Source organism: Haematobia irritans, chromosome 3, assembly GCF_050003625.1.
Source record: "Haematobia irritans isolate KBUSLIRL chromosome 3, ASM5000362v1, whole genome shotgun sequence".
NCBI classification, from domain to species: Eukaryota; Metazoa; Arthropoda; class Insecta; order Diptera; family Muscidae; genus Haematobia; species Haematobia irritans.
Window position 1 is genome coordinate 127,763,963 of NC_134399.1, and position 19,320 is coordinate 127,783,282.

Genomic DNA, 19,320 nt, shown 5'->3' on the forward strand with positions numbered 1-19,320 from the left:
AATTTGCACGAAACGATTTTATTGTTTGAGATTCTAGAAATTGTAGTTTTTATCCAATTTGCCTGAAATTGAAAATCTAGAGGTATTTTCGGCCATAAAGAGGTGTGCCGAAAACGGTGAGTATCGGTCCATGTTTTAGTATAGCCCCCATAAGACCGATCTCCCTATTCAATTCCCTGGGTTTCTAGAAACCGCAGTTTTTATGAAATTGCCTGAAATTGTAAATATACTGGTATTTTAGACTCACAAAAACGTCCATTTGGTAAGGCCTCCATATAACGCTTGTCTGCAACGTTTGACTTTAAATATTTTCACAAATTCGTAATTTTTGCGACAAAACTGAAATAATTTGTACCATTTTATTAATTCTTACTTTGTTTTTTTTTTTTAGCCTATAAAAAAGTTGAAATTACCCATTAAAAATATGAAAAAAACTCATTTATAATAAATTGAATTAAAAGAACTTCATGTGTAACAGGTTGGCTGATAAGTCCCCGGTCTGACACATAGATGGCGTCGCTAGTATTAAATGCATATTATTTTTATATAGTACCAACCTTCAAATGATTCGTGTCAAAATTTGACGTCTGTAAGTCAATTAGTTTGTGAGATAGAGCGTCTTTTGTGAAGCTACTTTTGTTATTGTGAAAAAATGGAAAAAAGGAATTTCGTGTTTTGATAAAATACTGTTTTCTGAAGGGAAAAAATACGGTGGAAGCAAAAACTTGGCTTGATAATGAGTTTCCGGACTCTGCCCCAGGGAACTCAACAATAATTGATTGGTATGCAAAATTCAAGCGTGGTGAAATGAGCATGGAGGACGGTGAAAGCAGTGGACGCCCGAAAGAGGTGGTTACCGACAAAAATATCAAAAAAAATCTACAAAATGATTTTGAATGACCGTAAAATGAAGTTGGTCGAGAGAGCAGAGGCCTTAAAGATATCAAAGGAACGTGTTGGTCATATCATTCATCAATATTTGGATATGCGGAAGCTCTGTGCAAAATGGGTGCCGCGCGAGCTCACATTTGACCAAAAACAACGTGTTGATTATTATGAGCGGTGTTTGCAGCTGTTAACTCGTAATACACCCGAGTTTTTCCGTCGATATGTGACAATGGATGAAACATGGCTCCATCACTACACTCCTGCGTCCAATCGACAGTCAGTGGACAGCGACCGGTGAACCGTCTCCGAAGCGTGGAAAGACTCAAAAGTCCGCTGGCAAAGTAATGGCCTCTGTTTTTTTGGGATGCGCATGGAATAATTTTTATCGATTATCTTGAGAAGGGAAAAACCATCAACAGTGACTATTATATGGCGTTATTGGAGCGTTTGAAGGTCGAAATCGCGGCAAAACGGCCCCATATGAAGAAGTAGAAAGTGTTGTTCCACCAAGACAACGCACCGTGCCACAAGTCATTGAGAACGATGGCAAAAATTCATGAATTGGGCTTCGAATTGCTTCCACACCCACGGAATTCTCCTCCTCTGGCCCCGAGCGACTTTTTCTTGTTCTCGGACCTCAAAAGGATGCTCGCAGGGAAAAAATTTGGCTGCAATGAAGAGGTGAAACTGAGGCCTATTTTGAGGTAAAACGGACGGAGTACTACCAAAATGGTATCAAAATATTGGAAGGTCGTTATAATCATTGTATCGCTCTTGAAGGGAACTGTGTTGAATAATAAAAACGAATTTTGACAAAAAAATGTGTTTTTCTTTGTTAGACCGGGGACTTATCGGCCAACCTGTTAGTTAAAATAAAGAACATCTTTGGGAGAACATTTTTGGTAGTGCTTTTAAAGTTGTACCTGTAGAAGAACTTTTAATTTTTTTTTGCTGGACATGGAGGAAAAAATTTATCGGATCCGATTGAAATTTGGTCGTGTGAAAATTGGTTCATATCGATTCATAATTATTTATGGATTCCTCAATATAAACCGATCAAAAACTGAATTGATTTATTTATTTATATTTAATCTGCTTATTTGGTCTAACATCGGCTTCATTTGGACTACACACAAACAAATTTTTTTGCTGATTCAATCACGAATTTAATTAATCCAATTAATTTTTTAATTAAAATGTCTTCAATCACAGAAATGATAGTATATTTAAAAAATTAATTGATCCAATTAAAAAATTAATTGATTCTATTAATTTTTGTAATTGATTTTTGTTTCAATTAAAAAAATTTTTGAATCAATTAATTGGTAAAAATTTCGTGAAATTTATTTCTGTGTAACTTATAATTTAGAAGACTATGTTAAGAATTATTAAGATACCTTGCCATCAGCAAATGTTACCATGACTCAAACAATTTGATTTTGGATGATAGTTTTTGGCAGAACGTTCTACGCAATCCCTGGTGGCGAGTACATAAGATTCGGCTTAGCCCATCTTACGGCCGTATATACTTGTTATAGTCGATTTTATAAAATTGATAGAAAAAGTCATATGAGAAAAATGCCACCACAATGGCTGGTGTGGTCGTTGGCATGTAGAATTTACATGAAAATATTGTTTGTTTTTTTTTTTCAAAGACTAATTAAGAAATATGTACGTATTTATTTCTTGGCGGCAATACAAAAACAACAACGGAAACAAAGAAGACAATGTCAACAATATCATTTCAATGTTGGAATAATCATAGTACAACAGCAACACCCTGCAATAACACAATTTCTTAGTCATTGAGGAACATCGTAATTCTACACAGTAGCCTTGATAAAGACCCTCAAAATTAATAATGCACTAACAAAAGCCATATAAAAACAAACGAAATCGACAACGAATATAGTAATCAAAATAAAATGTAAAAACAAGTTAATGCATTAAAAACCCACATTTAAACATTCATCACAATAGCAAAAGTCATCGACATCATCATCTTCATCGTAGTCAACGTCATAGTCATTATTATCTTCTACGTCGTCTGTGGCGGCTTGCTCATCATCATCATCATTGTTTTCATTGTGTAGAACATCAGCGCCCTCATTGTTATTATCAGCTTTGGTGATATCGTCATCATTGTTCTCTTTGCCATTGTTATTATCGTTATTTTTGGTATTGACCTTCGAATTTAGACGTTTTCGTCTTCTTCTACGTCTCATTTGCTTTCTACAATATTCACTGTCTTGCATTTTGCACTCGGCATTACGTTTAAATTCATTCACATTTCGACCATCATCATCATCCTCCTCACTTTCAGGTGAGCAATGTTTATTTACACTGTCGTTAGAACCTCTGGCGCCGACGCCGCCATGTGACGATGACATTGGGTCATCCAAATGCGAATGTTTAAGTTTACGATGCCGGTGTTGTGAGCGATATTTTTTTAAGCGCCACCAATCTTTTAGCCATGTCCATTCCATAGTCTTTTTCCCGCCGTTAAATTAAAAATGCAATTGCAAAAAAAAAAACGCGCTTGTCTAAATATTAAATTGATATTAAAAGGTTGTGCGACCGTTACGATATCTTGTCACAAGTTGTAGCGAACGCCTTTAAATTACGACTGATACTCTAAGAAGCTTGCCTGTCCCACAAAAATGACGAGTATTTCATTGCAAAAAAACAACAAAAGAAACACGATGTTTTTATTCTCTCTTTACTCATCAACATCGTCATCATTATCGTGGCATTGAATGAGTTAAATACATTGTTTCAAAATAGTGCATACAATACAGTTACTCTCTCTCTCTCTATTGCTTTCTCTCATTTCTCTCTGCCTATGAAATTGAGCTTCATTTAATATTGGTCTAAATCATTTGCATTTGTGTTATCCCATTGTGTGTGTGTGACATGTTATGCCATCTATTCTCTTTGAAACACTGTAACCTATCTTGAAAAAGAGTGCGAGAGTGAAAGCAAAGGGGTTTTCGAAGACAAGAAACCACTTTGTTTGTCTTGCCGTTATCATTTCGGGTTGATGTCATTTATCTTAATTGGTTTATCAGAATTGTTGTGATTTGATACGTCACTTTATTTGTTCAATTTCTCCGCGATAAGCTAACCAGTCAGCCACATGTCAATGAATATTAATAGCTATTGTAGTTTATGGGTGTGAGTTTTTGTGGGCATATCGAATAGATGGTATCTAATAAAAAATTTTTATACACTCACACATTACATGATTGAAAATTTGTCGGCAATCATCACAAAATGATGGATATGGTTCTTGAATATTTTTTCTTACACCCAGAAGAAACGCGTACTTCACACACAAAACAGTTTTACTGGGACAGAGCTATTCCTTGTGACAAATTTGAAAGAAAGAAAGATTTTTTTCTCAAGAACGAAATTTTAGACAAACAATGTTTTCTTTTATTTGTAAAAAATATTCTTTAAAAAGTAAATAAAACAGTTTAAGGAATATCGTTAAATCACTCTCATAAGGTCGGGTAAATTTGGTTAAAAAGAAAATACTTCATAAGAAAATGGAATTTCGATTGTCTAAAATTTTATTCTGGAGGAAAGTATTTTTGTTTTTGTGTTTATACTTGTGAAAATCGGACAATACCAAGTGAACTATACTGAGCTCGGAGATTTATGGAGCATAATACCAGAAAAAAGAGGCTCAAATTTTTGAAGCAAAAGAAGAATTCCATCGCTTACCCAATCGTTATACAACCAAAAATACTTACTTCCGGAGCTTTGTGACGGGGAATTTTATAGTAGTACATTGTAATTTGTTAAATTGGTCTTTTAAGGCCTTTGAATTGTTTAAATAAATGGAGATAAAATTTTCTCTTAGTTTTTTTTCTTTAAGAGCAAATAAACCTGAATTTATAAAAAGCGTTGCAACAATGTTCTCTAAACTTTTTTATTTGCCTTCGAAGAAATATTTTTAGCGTCAATAGAAAACTTTGTTTGTGTAAAATTCCGATCCTCAACAAAGAAAATTCTTCTTTCAGTGTACTTTCAGCCCTGCTCGTATTATCGGCAATAACGTAAGCAAGAGACAAAATTTTGTTATCATGCAGATATTCTGCCTTACTAAGCATAGGTTGGCTGATAAGTCCCCGGTCTAACAAAGAAAAACACATTTTTTGTCAAAATTCGTTTTTATTATTCAACATAGTTCCCTTCAAGAGCGATACAACTATTATAACGACCTTCCAATTTTTTGATACCATTTTGGTAGTACTCCTTCGGTTTTGCCTCAAAATGGGCCTCAGTTTCGGCGATCACCTCTTCATGGCAGCCAAATTTTTTCCCTGCGAGCATCCTTTTGAGGTCTGAGAACAAGAAAAAGTCGCTGGGGCCAGATCTGGAGAATACGGTGGGTGGGGAAGCAATTCGAAGCCCAATTCATGAATTTTTGCCATCGTTCTCAATGACTTTTGGCACTGTGCGTTGTCTTGGTGGAACAACACTTTTTTCTTCTTCATATGGGTTTTGCCGCGATTTCGACCTTCAAACGCCCCAATAACCATATATAATAGTCACTGTTGATGGTTTTTCCCTTCTCAAGATAATCGATAAAAATTATTCCATGCGCATCCCAAAAAATAGAGGCCATTACTTTGCCAGCGGACATTTGAGTCATTCCACGCATCGGAGACGGTTCACCGGTCGCTGTCCACTCAGCCGACTGTCGATTGGACTCAGGAGTGTAGTAATGGAGCCATGTTTCATCCATTGTCACATATCGACGGAAAAACTCGAGTGTATTACGAATTAACAGCTGCAAACACCGCTCAGAATCATCAACATGTTGTTGTTTTTGGTCAAATGTGAGCTCGCACGGCACCCATTTTGCACAGAGCTTCCGCATATCCAAATATTGATGAATGAAATGACCAAAACGTCCCTTTGATATCTTTAAGGCCTCTGCTATCTCGATCAACTTCATTTTACGGTCATTCAAAATCATTTTGTGGATTTTTTTTGATGTTTTCGTCGGTAACCACCTCTTTCGGGCGTCCACGGCGTTCACCGTCCTCATTTCACCACGCTTGAATTTTGCATACCAATCAATTATTGTTGATTTCCCTGGGGCAGAGTCCGGAAACTCATTATCAAGTCAAGTTTTTGCTTCCACCGTATTTTTCCCCTTCAGAAAACACATTTTTTTTTTGCCAAAATTCGTTTTTATTATTCAACATAGTTCCCTTCAAGAGTGATACAACTATTATAACGACCTTCCAATTTTTTGATACCATTTTGGTAGTACTCCTTCGGTTTTGCCTCAAAATGGGCCTCAGTTTCGGCGATCACCTCTTCATGGCAGCCAAATTTTTTCCCTGCGAGCATCCTTTTGAGGTCTGAGAACAAGAAAAAGTCGCTGGGGCCAGATCTGGAGAATACGGTGGGTGGGGAAGCAATTCGAAGCCCAATTCATGAATTTTTGCCATCGTTCTCAATGACTTTTGGCACTGTGCGTTGTCTTGGTGGAACAACACTTTTTTCTTCTTCATATGGGTTTTGCCGCGATTTGGACCTTCAAACGCCCCAATAACGCCATATAATCGATAAAAATTATTCCATGCGCATCTCAAAAAACAGAGGCCATTACTTTGCCAGCGGACATTTGAGTCATTCCACGCATCGGAGACGGTTCACCGGTCGCTGTCCACTCAGCCGACTGTCGATTGGACTCAGGAGTGTAGTAATGGAGCCATGTTTCATCCATTGTCACATATCGACGGAAAAACTCGAGTGTATTACGAATTAACAGCTGCAAACACCGCTCAGAATCATCAACACGTTGTTGTTTTTGGTCAAATGTGAGCTCGCGCGGCACCCATTTTGCACAGAGCTTCCGCATATCCAAATATTGATGAATGATATGACCAACACGTTCCTTTGATATTTTTAAGGCCTCTGCTATCTAGATCAACTTCATTTTACGGTCATTCAAAATCATTTTGTGGATTTTTTTGATGTTTTCGTCGGTAACCACCTCTTTCGGGCGTCCACTGCGTTCACCGTGCTCATTTCACCACGCTTGAATTTTGCATACCAATCAATTATTGTTGATTTCCCTGGGCAGAGTCCGGAAACTCATTATCAAGCCAAGTTTTTGCTTCCACCGTATTTTTTCCCTTCAGAAAACAGTATATTATCAAAACACGAAATTCCTTTTTTTTCATTTTTTCACAATAACAAAAGACGCTCTATCTCACAAACTAATTGGCTTACAGACGTCAAATTTTGACACGAATCATTTGATGGTTGGTACTATATAAAAATAATATGCATTTAATACTAGCGACGCCATCTATGTGTCAGACCGGGGACTTATCAGCCAACCTGTTACGTAAAAAAATAAAATGAGAGGTCAACGTTTTTCAACACCTGAAGTGGCAGTTGATGTGTTCAGAATGCATGTTTTGGAGACAACTCAACCAGATTGACAAAAGTGCTTCGTCAATTGGTTCAAACGAGTGCAAAAGTGTATTGACCGTATTGGGGAATATTTTTCGATGATTAATATTTGTTTTTGTTCTATAATTCCGAAATATAAATGGCAACCCTCGTATACCTTGGGTAAGGACTAGAGTTAGTCTAGTGCTTTCAAAATTTGGAATATTTTTTGTTTTGGTGGAATGGAGGAATCTCTTGTGTCTATTTGGAATATTTCTTGAAATATGAACGGAAGAACTGAAAACGTGATTCTGAGTCGATCACTACATATGGGGTCTAGAATAGAGGTGTGCACGTGACACGAAATTGTCGTGACTCACGAAAATTTTCGTGACTCACGCGTGAGTCGTGAGTCACGCTCATGGCAACGGCGTGAGTGTGCGTGGGCGTGATTAACAAACCAAAATGTCGTGCGTGAGCGTGAGTCACGAAAATATTATCTTCGTGAGTGTGCGTGAGTAAAGATTTACGCTCACGAAAATAATCCTGCTCACCAACATAAAACGCTTAAAAGTTAAATTCATTTACAATTTTAGTGACACCTGGGATGTTAAGAGTGTAATAACGCTCTCGATTTTAATAATGCTCATATTTGCAGACACGTCGCTAAGGTAAATTACTCAAAAAATTGTTCGTGAGTCACGACAATTTTCGTGAGTCACGATATTTTTCGTGAGTCACGGTATTTTTCGTGAGTCACGACATTTTCGTGCGTGAGTGTGCGTGAATACAAATTTTCTTTTCGTGAGTGTGCGTGAGCGTGAGTCCTACCAAACAATATCGTGCGTGAGTGTGCGTGAGTACGATTTTTCCGTCGTGAGTGTGCGTGAGTAAAATATTACTCACGTGCACATCTCTAGTCTAGAACGAACATTTGTACGTGTCAGGTTATCGATATTTCTTTTAGAGTATCCATCAATTTTATCCAAACCCACCTTGGTTTTACATAAACGATTTTATGCACTAATGGTGTTTCTTTGATCATCATTATAAAAGATGTATAGGGGAGTGGTCCATCTTCGAAATGCTCTTTCTATTGTTATGTATCAAAAAACTCAGATGGACGACGTACGAACTTGTTTTTATTCGTAACTAATGGATGCAAATAATTTTGAACTTAATAATAACCCAATGGAAATTCTTTGTAATTAATTTTGTCCTTAATTGTATTTATGTATATGATTGCTAATAAAATGAAATACACGTTAATAGGGGCTCGCCTAACGAGAGTACACATGGTTTTATAAATTTCACGCTGATGTTACTGATATTAAATTAATAAGTGAAACCAAAGGCATGATAATGATAAGAAATTTTATGCGTGAGCTTTAATGACAAGGGCTATAAATAACCCTTCATCGAAAACGAGAGATTACGATAATATGTTAGGAAAGTGTTATCAATTAGCCCATACATACATTGGCGTTGGTCCTATGGAGCGTATGTTTATTATGGAAATCCTATTTCCTATTATGTCATACGCACCCAAGGCCAAAAATATTTCTTCCCATTTCTTAAAAGGCTTCACAACAAGTCCATTTATATGAAACAAAAAGTTAGGAAAGAATCACTTCAAACAACTTTTTTGTCAGCCATGAGAGTGTATATGAGCCACCAATGTCTTCAAGAGTCAGGACATGTCTGTGGTGAGTGCTTTATTCCAATAGTGAATGTGCGTGAATAAAAAATATCCTCTGGTTAGTGTACTCGTATGTGAGTCTATAAAAGTTGTACGTGTGCAAGTTTGAATTTAAGCTTCGTGAGTGTGACCATTACCACAAATATTGTGCGTGATTAAATAATTTCCATCCTGAGTGTGAGTAAAATATCTCTCACGTGCACATCTCTACTTTAAACAACTACATTGGATTACAACCAACGACTAAATTAGCCGAGAATATCTATAATCTACACCCAGAGAAAGGTTTGGTTGAAATTCGATCACGACAATAAAAAGATAGTTGAGGCACAATGGGCAAAATCCAGGAGCTTGCGCACAGTTATGACCAACTTTATTAAAAGGATTGAAAGTCAATTCGTTAGATGGTCCTTCCTATACCAAAGGTAATGCTAACTGACTTTGTGATAGAGTCCAACTTTTAAGAAACGCCAAGATGATTAACGCTTTCGTACCTCAAGTTCGGACACCAATAAAGGCAAGGTAAAAGAATTATTCAAAACGTCTGTAATATGAACAAATTATTGAATTTCAGTTCACCCATCATGTAATGGCCGGTAAAAAACCGAAATTTGATAATAGGAACAGTCAACAAGACCACTTTCTTTAGTTGGAGCAAATTATTCTAGAAAACACAAATATTTGCAAATGAAAATACAGGTAAGTGTTCGACGGGAGAAATTGTTATAAAATGTTCATGTTTCTTAGTTATAGGAACAACCCCAAAATTGGATCCTTGTTCCGAACTTCATTAGAATATATGGAGAAATGCGACTTCTGTCTTACGAGAAACAAATATACGGCCAGCTAAAGCCAGTCAACTCAGGATGTGAATCAAAACCGATGAGTGAATACAACCTGGAACCAAGAACTAATAATTCAAGTAGGCACGCAAATTGAAATTATTATCGTCTGATCAAAGAGTGGTACAGGGTACAAACCGTGGGTAAATTTATTTCAAGAATTATATAATTAGTTGCAAATAAACAATAAATATATTAACGAAAAATTTATTGCATTTAATTTTTGGTGTAAAGTAAATTGTAAAATATTGGTTTTTCCAATAATCTAACAAACTGCTATGCCAGACAATTGTTGGTTGTCCTAACTAACAACAAAATGGAATGGTTGTGATACCCAATTTCAATTGGTTGTAGTAACAAATAATGTAGGTTAAATTCTGATAGTAGACGGAACCAAATAATTTGGTTGGCAAAAAAATTGGTTGCCACAACAAATTTGTTTTCTGTTTGTAGGCTAATTTTGGTGACTCCATCATCTCAATGTATATTAGTTGGGTGAAAACCTAATACTCAAATTTGTAATGTTTCTATTTATATTTTTAATGCACAGTGGGATGAGATAAAAACTAATGCTCTGTTTTCCCATCTCATTTAGAAGGAAAGAAAATTTGATTTTGCACTTCTATTTCGAAAGGCAAGTTACTTTGTTGTTGTATAGAAGTCGCATGTAAAGTCGAGTATATTCTTGCTTTCATCAAGAAGCTACATTTCGGTTCGCAAATGGAATAAAAGACTATTCATTGTCTTTTACCGCCTTTACTGTTTTCCCTCTATATTAATGATCTAAGCGAGTCCCTTGGTGAAGGACTGTATATAGAAGACATTAATATTAGGGTTTTACTGTATGTCGACGATATAGTTTTGCTCGCTGAAGAGCCTAGTACCCTTGTAACTATGATTAATAAATTAGAGGAATACTGCAATAAATGGTGGTTAACGCAAGTAAATCCAAAGGAGGTCGAATATCCCAAAATAATACGTGGATCTATCAAGGGGAACGACTTGAAATAGTACCAGACTACAAGTATTTAAGAGTATTACTAACACCATAGATGAAATTTTTGAAACATATCCAGGCTCAAAATAACCTGGCAAAAAGTACTATAAAGTGCACATGGAATAACTTTTTGAGAAAGGACGATATTTCCCTTGAACAAAAATGGAATTTGTACACGGCTGCATGTAGATCAGTACAGACATACGGAGCTCAGATTTGGGGATATGGAAACTTCGAACAAGTTGACCAGCTTCAACGCTTCTTCCTTAAACTAGTTCTACGATTACCAGAATGTACACCAAATTACGCTTTATACATAGAAACGGGAATAGAAGAAAGCCATCTATACACTCTTCAGCTTCATTTGAGATACATCTTCAGGACTATTTATCAATATACTGCAGAAAGACTTCCTTATCAAGTGACCCTACTAATAATAGTGAGAAAAAATCTATTTTGGGCAAAATACATCAATAACCTATTGAATGCATTGGGCATGCCATTATTAAGAGAAATCGCGACATCGGAATCTTGGAATAGAATAGTTGATTTGTTGCTGGAAAACTTGTGCCGGGTTAACAGAGAAAAATCGATCCATAGAGCTTAGCAAAGCACATCACGTTTTTACAGAAACTTAGATCCTGATAGAAGCAAACTGTATTTCACCGGAGGTTATACCTTGAGAGAGATTACATGTATTTTAAAGGCACGTGTGGACTTAATATATCTAAATTCACATAATCGCAATGCAGATGATCAATGTTCGCTTTGCAACCTTTCGGAGAGAGAGAGACACTTTACCATTTCTTAGCTGCTTGTCCAATTTTTGGAGGCCAGCGGACTCAATTCTTTTGTAAAACATACTTGTCCGAGCAAGAAGTTGTACAAATCTTAGATGGAAGAGGGGATAATGACTGGAGAAACTTGGTCAAATATATTACAGCCTCAATTACATACAGGAAGCTGATAATGTCAGAGTATTCCTAATTTACTTCATTATTCGTATATGTGCAACCCTCAAAGTCATACACAAATTTTTAAAATTAAATTCCAACTGACGACGATATGTCATAGCCGTAAATCTTTTTTTCGCTTTATCTATTTTTTGTAAGAAAAACAAAACAAGTAACTAAAATTTAACATCAAAAATATTATAACATAACATCTATATATAAATGAAAATTATGAAATAAAGATATTACTACCACTATTCACATTTTCTTTATGATGGAATCAAAGGAAATAGATAAGATTTATTTTGGTTTCAGCAAATAAATTCCACTAAAAATCCAAACAAAAAATATATCACAAAATTGATAAAACAAAAACAATAGATTTTAATTATGTTCGAAACGACAGGTTTGCAAGATTTTGGGAGAGCGTATTGATATTTTTTATTACATATATTATAATTTTTTAAATTTAAAATTTAAATTAAATCAAATTGATCGCAGAATTACTATAAACGCTTCGGCAGCTAAACTTCTATAAAGCGTCGCACACTAGAGTCAGTCAAGTAGAATGAGCTACGCAGCCTCGACGTCGGGAGAAAAAAATTATACTTTAAAAAAGTTATTTGTTTTTATTGATTAAACGAAGCATAAAATGCAAAAGAATCGGAAACTGTTTTTTTGAAAGTCGATTTAAATTCATGATGGGGACGAAATTTTTGTGTTGTAGATTTGAGTATTTGGTGGGGAATTTCCAAAAATTTGGGGATATTTGTGGGGAATTTTCGAAATCTGTTCAGTATAGAGTTTAGAGTTAAGGTTTATAGCAAATTCTTTTCTTCTACATGGTTAAAAAAGTAAACTAATAGAAAAATTTACGTTTTACGTCGTGAACAGACGGTGACAAAATGAAACGGAAACGTTCACAAAAAATCAAAACGGTATGTTCACAATTTCGTCCACGGGCGTTCACGATTTCATGAACGGCATTCGTTTTTCTTTGGCCATGAAAAGTCTTAAAATAATCGTTAGACGTTAATGGCAACTCCCTCGGTGGTGCAATGTGCTAAGGCGTCTGTTAATACGTATAGTGCAGAAAACACAGGCTCGAGTCACGCTAGCGGAAATCTTTTTTTAATTTTGTTTATAAAGTCGTAACCATAACGTTCTCAGATCATGAACGCTGGTTGTTGTTTTGACAACGCATGGTGTCATTTTATCATTGTCAGACTGACACCGCCAGTTCACAGTTTGACAACCACATGTTTGTTGATTCACTTTCATGAACGAATCGTTTTGAAATGAGCACGCCGTGCGTGATTTTTTCTATAAGTGTACATCGAATCTTCAAAATAAAAAAAAAACTTTCATCCTCTCTATTCCGTGGCATTTATTTCGGGGCCGAAAGCTAATTTACAATTTACTCCGCTTGTCTAAGAAATTGTTAAACTATTGTGAAATTATTTCGTAAGAACTCGGCTCGAAGTGCCCCCTCATGTGTATACATCACTGATTTGGAAAATATACCCCATACGTATAGAACAGAGTTCATATCCAATTTTTATTTCTTGACTATTAAATTTTTATTATATACATGTTGACCGAACTCTCATTCTTATTTCTCGAGCCTTTAAAAGACGATTTGTAGAAGAAAAAAATTCGATGACTTTTTCTATCGGATAATATTTTGAACACCCGTCTCCTGGTTTTGTGTTTTGAAATCTACGACGTATTGTAACTCGTAAAAAGGCATAACAAAAATTGCATATTTTTTCAATTTTTAAATTCATACGGAGCCTATTTCAGCAGAGCCTATTTCTTTACTATTTTTATACCCACCACCATAGAATGGTGACGGGGGTATAATAAGTTTGTCATTCCGTTTGTAACACATCGAAATATCGATTTCCGACTATATAAAGTATATATATTCTTGATCAGGGAGAAATTCTAAGACGATATAAGCATGTCCGTCTGTCTGTCTGTTGTAATCACGCTACAGCCTTCAATAACGGCGATATCGTCCTGAAATTTGGCACAGATTCGTCTTTTGTCTGCAGGCAGGTCAAGTTCGAAGATGGGCTATATCGGTCCAAGTTTTGATATAGTCCCCATATAAACCGACCTCCCGATTTGGGATCTTGGGCTTATAAAAACTGTAGTTTTTATCCAATTTGCCTGAAATTGGAAATCTAGAGGTATTTTAGAACCATCAAAAAGTGTACCGAAAATGGTGCCTATCGGTCCATGTTTTGATATAGCCCCCATATAGACCGATCTCCCGATTTTACTTCTTGGGCTTCTATAATCCGTAGTTTTAAACGAATTTGCCTGAAATTTGAAATCTAGAGGTACTCTAGGACCCTAAAGACGTGTGCCGAAAATGGTGAGTACCGGGCCATGATTTGATATAGCCACCATATAGACCGATGTCCCGATTTTATTTCTTGGTCTTCTACAATCCGTAATTTTTACCCAATTTGCCTCAAATCGGAAATCTAGAGGTATTCTAGGATAAAGACGTGTGTCGAAAATGGTGAGTACCGGTCCATGTTTTGAAATAGCCCCCATATAGACCGATCTCCCGATTTTACTTTTTGGGCTTCTAGAATCCGTAGTTTTTACCCAATTTGCCTGAAATTGGTATTCTTGGAAAATAAAGAGATGCACCGAAAATGGTGATTATCGGACCAAGTTTTGATATAGCCCCCATATAAACCGATCTCCCGATTCTACTTCTTGGGCCTCTAGAAACCGTAGTTTTTGTCCAATTTGCCTGAAATTGGAAATGTAGAGGTATTCTAGGAAAATAAAAAATGGTGGTTATCGGACTCCCGATTTTACTTCTTGGGCTTCTAGAAACCGTAGGTTTTGTCCAATGGGATGAAAATCCACAGATTATAGATTTCAAATCAAGGCGTTATTTCATCATTTTCTTGCACACTTACAAGAGATGTTTATGATTCCTCTCAAACTCAAACAAAAAATGGTTCTTATAAATTCAGAATCTGATCTAGTCTTCATATGTAAAATCTTTACATTTATCTGTGGGAAGCGTACTGGTTGAAAAGATCTGCTAGGGAAAATATCTGTCATCAAACCTCTTTGAAATTTTCAAAGGAAACTATTATATTTGAGTCTTGGTGGATATATACAGATATATACAGGGTGGCCAATATATACTGTAACCAACTTCTTCAGGTTCCTACCATTTCTAAACCGCTCGTCTGATAGTTGAAAAACTACCATTGGCCAGCACACTGAAAAAAATATTGCCGTGAGGCAAATTTTTTTCAATATCAAAATCATTAGCGTAAAAACAAAATCTTTGGAACCGGGAATGCCTTTTTCCAGTGCATTTAAATTTGAATAAATCGTTGGTTTCTCGTTGATTTGATTCGCCACAGTGGTAGAAACATATTGAAAAATAATTTTGATTTTCTTTGATGGGATGCCATTCCAAATTGAGCAGTTTTTTTTATCAAAAAACATGATCGGGTTCGCTTGCTAAAGAGGTCAGCTGAAAATGCACACGAAAAAAATATTTTTTGTCTTCAATCACGAAGTTAATTGATCCAATTAATTTTTAATTGAAATTTCTTCAATCACAGAAATGATAGTATCAATTAAAAAATTAATTGAAAGTCAATTAAAAAATTAATTGGTCCAATTAAAAATTTAATTGATACTATAAGTTTTTGTGATAGATTTCTCATTCAATTAAAAAATTTGTCGAATCAATTGAATTTTTAATTGCATATTTTTTAAAACTCAATTAAGACTTTAATTGGAAAAATTTCGTGAAATTTTTTTTCTGTGTGTTTAATTGGCCCGATTATTGATCCACGCTGGTGCTCTTCGTCCGCGGGGTCAAAATAAATATCGAACATTGTCGGGAGAATGTCCTAAAGAAAGTATTGAAGCCCTGGGTAGACAAACATTTCGACCGCAGGCCAGGGACATTCCAACTCAGAATCGCTTCAAAAGGAGGTTCCCAACTTCATTTCCACTTCAAAATGACTAGAAAAATCTCCGGATCTCGATCCGTTGGACTTTTGGGCCTGGGCATTTGGGAGACTAAGGATTAGAGGTGTGCGCGTGATACAAAATTATCGTGAACAAAGTCTAAAGGAACTGTCGTGAATGGGACTGAATCAAAATCACGCTGACGAAAAAAAATCAAAATTAAATTCTTACTCGCATGTTTACAGAAATTAATTTACAGAATTTAATTCTACTCATGAATTTTGTTACGTTTGCTCATTCTCGGTTGGAAAATGTCGTGAGTCTAGTGAATTTGTAGCTAGTCACCTGAATTGTGCGTGAGCGTGAGTCTTTAAAAGTACTCGTAGTTCGTGCGTGAGTACTGGTTTTCATTTCGTGAATGTAAGTGGCTACCACACGTATCGTGAGTGAATAAACATTTTGCTTCGTGAATGAGCGTGAGCGTGAGAGAAAGTCTGAAGCAACTCTCATGAATGTGCGTGAATGGGACTGAACCAAAATCAGGCTCACGAAAAAAATCAAGATTTATTTCTCGTATGTTAACTGAAATTAATTTATATTCTACTCATGAATTTTGTTACCTTTGCTCATTCCCGATTAGTAAATGTCGCGAGTCTAGTGAATTTGTAGTGAGTCACCTGAATTGTACGTGAGCGTGAGTCTTTAAAAGTAGTTCGTGCGTGAGTACTGGTTTTCATTTCGTGAATGTGAGTGACTACCACACGTATCGTGCGTGAATAAACATTTTGCTTCGTGAATGTGCGTGAGTGTGAGAGAAATTTCACTCACGCACACACCTATACTAAGGATGATAGTAAACAAATACCGCAGCGTGAGATAAAAACGAAATTTCAATTTCAAATGCTATAGGAATAAAACAAAAGAACACAGCAAGATATTTTCCAAATAGGCATTAACTTTTGCATTTAATCATAAACATTTTCCGTAATTATCTTTTCCCGTTATTATCTTTATTGTCTTTGCAAGAATTATATTTTACCTTTATTATCTTTATCTGTTTCAGTATCACAGATGGCAATACATTTAAGAGTTTTTTTTTCTCATGTCATTGTTCGACTTAAAACATTCATATTCAAAAACTCATACAAAAATATTTGTATGTGAACTTACACGAAGCTTTAATCATTTTCTTGTTTTTTTTTTTGTTTTTCTTCTAGCGGAAAATTATCACCTGGCGTACAATGACTGTAAGTTGTTCACTGATTTTCTTTTTCTCATCGTTTTTATATACCTGAATTTTTCAAAAGGTTCACTATTAGACATTCTTTATGAATTGTTTTTCATCTTGATATGAAGTGGAGTAATATCGAAACTGTAGCGTTTATTCTTTAAGACATTTCCTTAGCGACAAAGAAAAAATTCCATCTCGTAGAAAATATTTTTTTTTATAACACTTTGAAATTTATGATTTATCACAGGTACTCACATCTTCACTGGCATCGTCATAATAAAACATTTTATTTTATATTTAATTGGTATAGTATTTTCTATAGATATTAAATGGTCTTTTGGGCTATGAAAGAGCAACCACCTGTTGTTGGCACGAGTACAACCAGAAAACAAATGAATGAAATTCTTAACATATTAAAAGCCCCACAAACATGCCGCTGCTGCTGATTATAAACTGAGATATATTTGTAAGCAAAAAATTATAAATAACATACTAACAATATTAGCAAGTGAAGACGATAAGAAACCAAAAACAAATATGTAAATAAAGGCTACATCTACTGGAGCACCCCACTATTGATTACATACGTACTGTAGACGCTTTGATCAATGGATGATTTTGAAAACGATACAAGTCATTACGGGGATTTAATTTGACTCATCAGAATTTAGAATTCGTTCAATGGTTGGCATATACTAGGTTTAAGTTAGGTTAAAGTGGCAGCTCGATTTAGTTTCAGGCTCACTTAGACTATTCAGTCCATTGTGATATATTGTGGCATATACTAAAAAACCTTATATCATAGATTTTAGGGCACGAAATTTCTTTAAATTAATACCGGACGAATATGAATCAATTCCAAGATCACTACTATTCTTCATATTCACAGAAATTTTCGTGAAATTAATTTACTACCCTAAGCCATGGTGAAAGTTAAATTATGTCCGTGATGGATACATACATTTACGTTTTGAAAATGTACTGACTTAAAACATTTGAAAAGTTTTCTTATATTATTTTATTATACTCATGTTATATTTAATTTTTAAAATAATAAATTAAAAGTTATTTGGATAAATGTGCGTCGTATGATTCAGGAATATTTGGGTATGAAAAATATCCTAAAATGTGTAGGTCACATACTCTTTTTCAGCACAATAAACTCGCTCCAATGTGTAGAAAACCATTGCAGTCTGTTTGTTTGGGATATACATAAAGGATAATCAACAGTAACTATTGCATAGATTTTTTACACTATTTTAAGGACTACATCTCCAAAAATGGTAGCATAAGAAAAAAATAGAATGTGCTGCTTCCGTAAACACACGACAAATACAATAAGATTGTCGGCAAAATTTTCCTCATTTCTTATTTCCGAGTGTTTTCATAATCAATATAGCATGCTTTTTCAAAATTTACTATTGGAGTTGAATAAAAACATGTATGTTAATAACTTGCTATTTGTTGAGTTATTTGAAGATAAAAGAATGTCCACGTGGCCAGGCAACAACAATGCCTAGTGGTGAGTTCAAAAAAATTCATAAGCGGTGGCACCACTGTAACGTTTTCCACCAAAGAATTAGAATAGATTTTAATTTGGAGGCACTCCGCACAGTGCTTTGAAAGCGATAAAAATTATGTGATCCGATTTTTATTTTAATTGGTGTTTTTAATAGTCTATGATATCGAGCTTCGAACACGAAAATAAAATTTTTCTGTAATTGAGTAGAACTATTAGTCAATTATACTAATAGTCGGTTTTGGTCGAAAATGGGCTTAAGTCGTGTCGATGGTGTGACTGAACGAATATATATATATATATATATATATATATATATATATATATATATATATATATATATATATATATATATATATATATATATATATATATATATATATAATATATATATATATATATATATATATATATATATATATATATATATATATATATATATATTCGTTCATTCACACCATCGACACGACTTAAGCCCATTTTCGACCAAAACCGACTATTACTAATAGTTCTAGTCAATTATAGAAAAATTTTATTTTCGTGTTCGAAGCTCGATATCATAGACTATTAAAAACACAAATTAAAATAAAAATCGGATCACATAATTTTTATCGCTTTCAAAGCACTGTGCGGAGTGCCTCCGAATCAAAATCTCTCTCTCTCTATATATATATATATATATATATATATATATATATATATATATATATATATATATATATATTATATATATATATATATATATATATATATATATATATATATATATATATATATATATATATATATATATATATATATATATATA

The 19,320-nt window shown here is 34.7% G+C and overlaps 1 protein-coding gene across 15 annotated transcripts in view; it reads right to left on the reverse strand.

Moving 5' to 3' along the window:
• l(1)G0196 (inositol hexakisphosphate and diphosphoinositol-pentakisphosphate kinase) overlaps positions 1-19,320 on the reverse strand; it is a 114,305-nt gene that overhangs the window by 84,901 nt on the left and 10,084 nt on the right. For 11 of the 15 annotated variants that reach the window (XM_075299091.1, XM_075299079.1, XM_075299090.1 and 8 more), the window contains exon 1: positions 2,847-3,502. The exons of 3 other annotated variants lie outside the window; for them this stretch is intronic. In XM_075299091.1, coding sequence (XP_075155206.1) covers positions 2,847-3,374 — 528 coding nt within the window. In that variant the 5' untranslated portion in view covers positions 3,375-3,502. Of the gene's footprint in view, positions 1-2,846; positions 3,503-17,248; positions 17,400-19,320 lie in introns of those variants that run through there. One more of the 15 variants, XM_075299086.1, reaches the window with a different exon arrangement.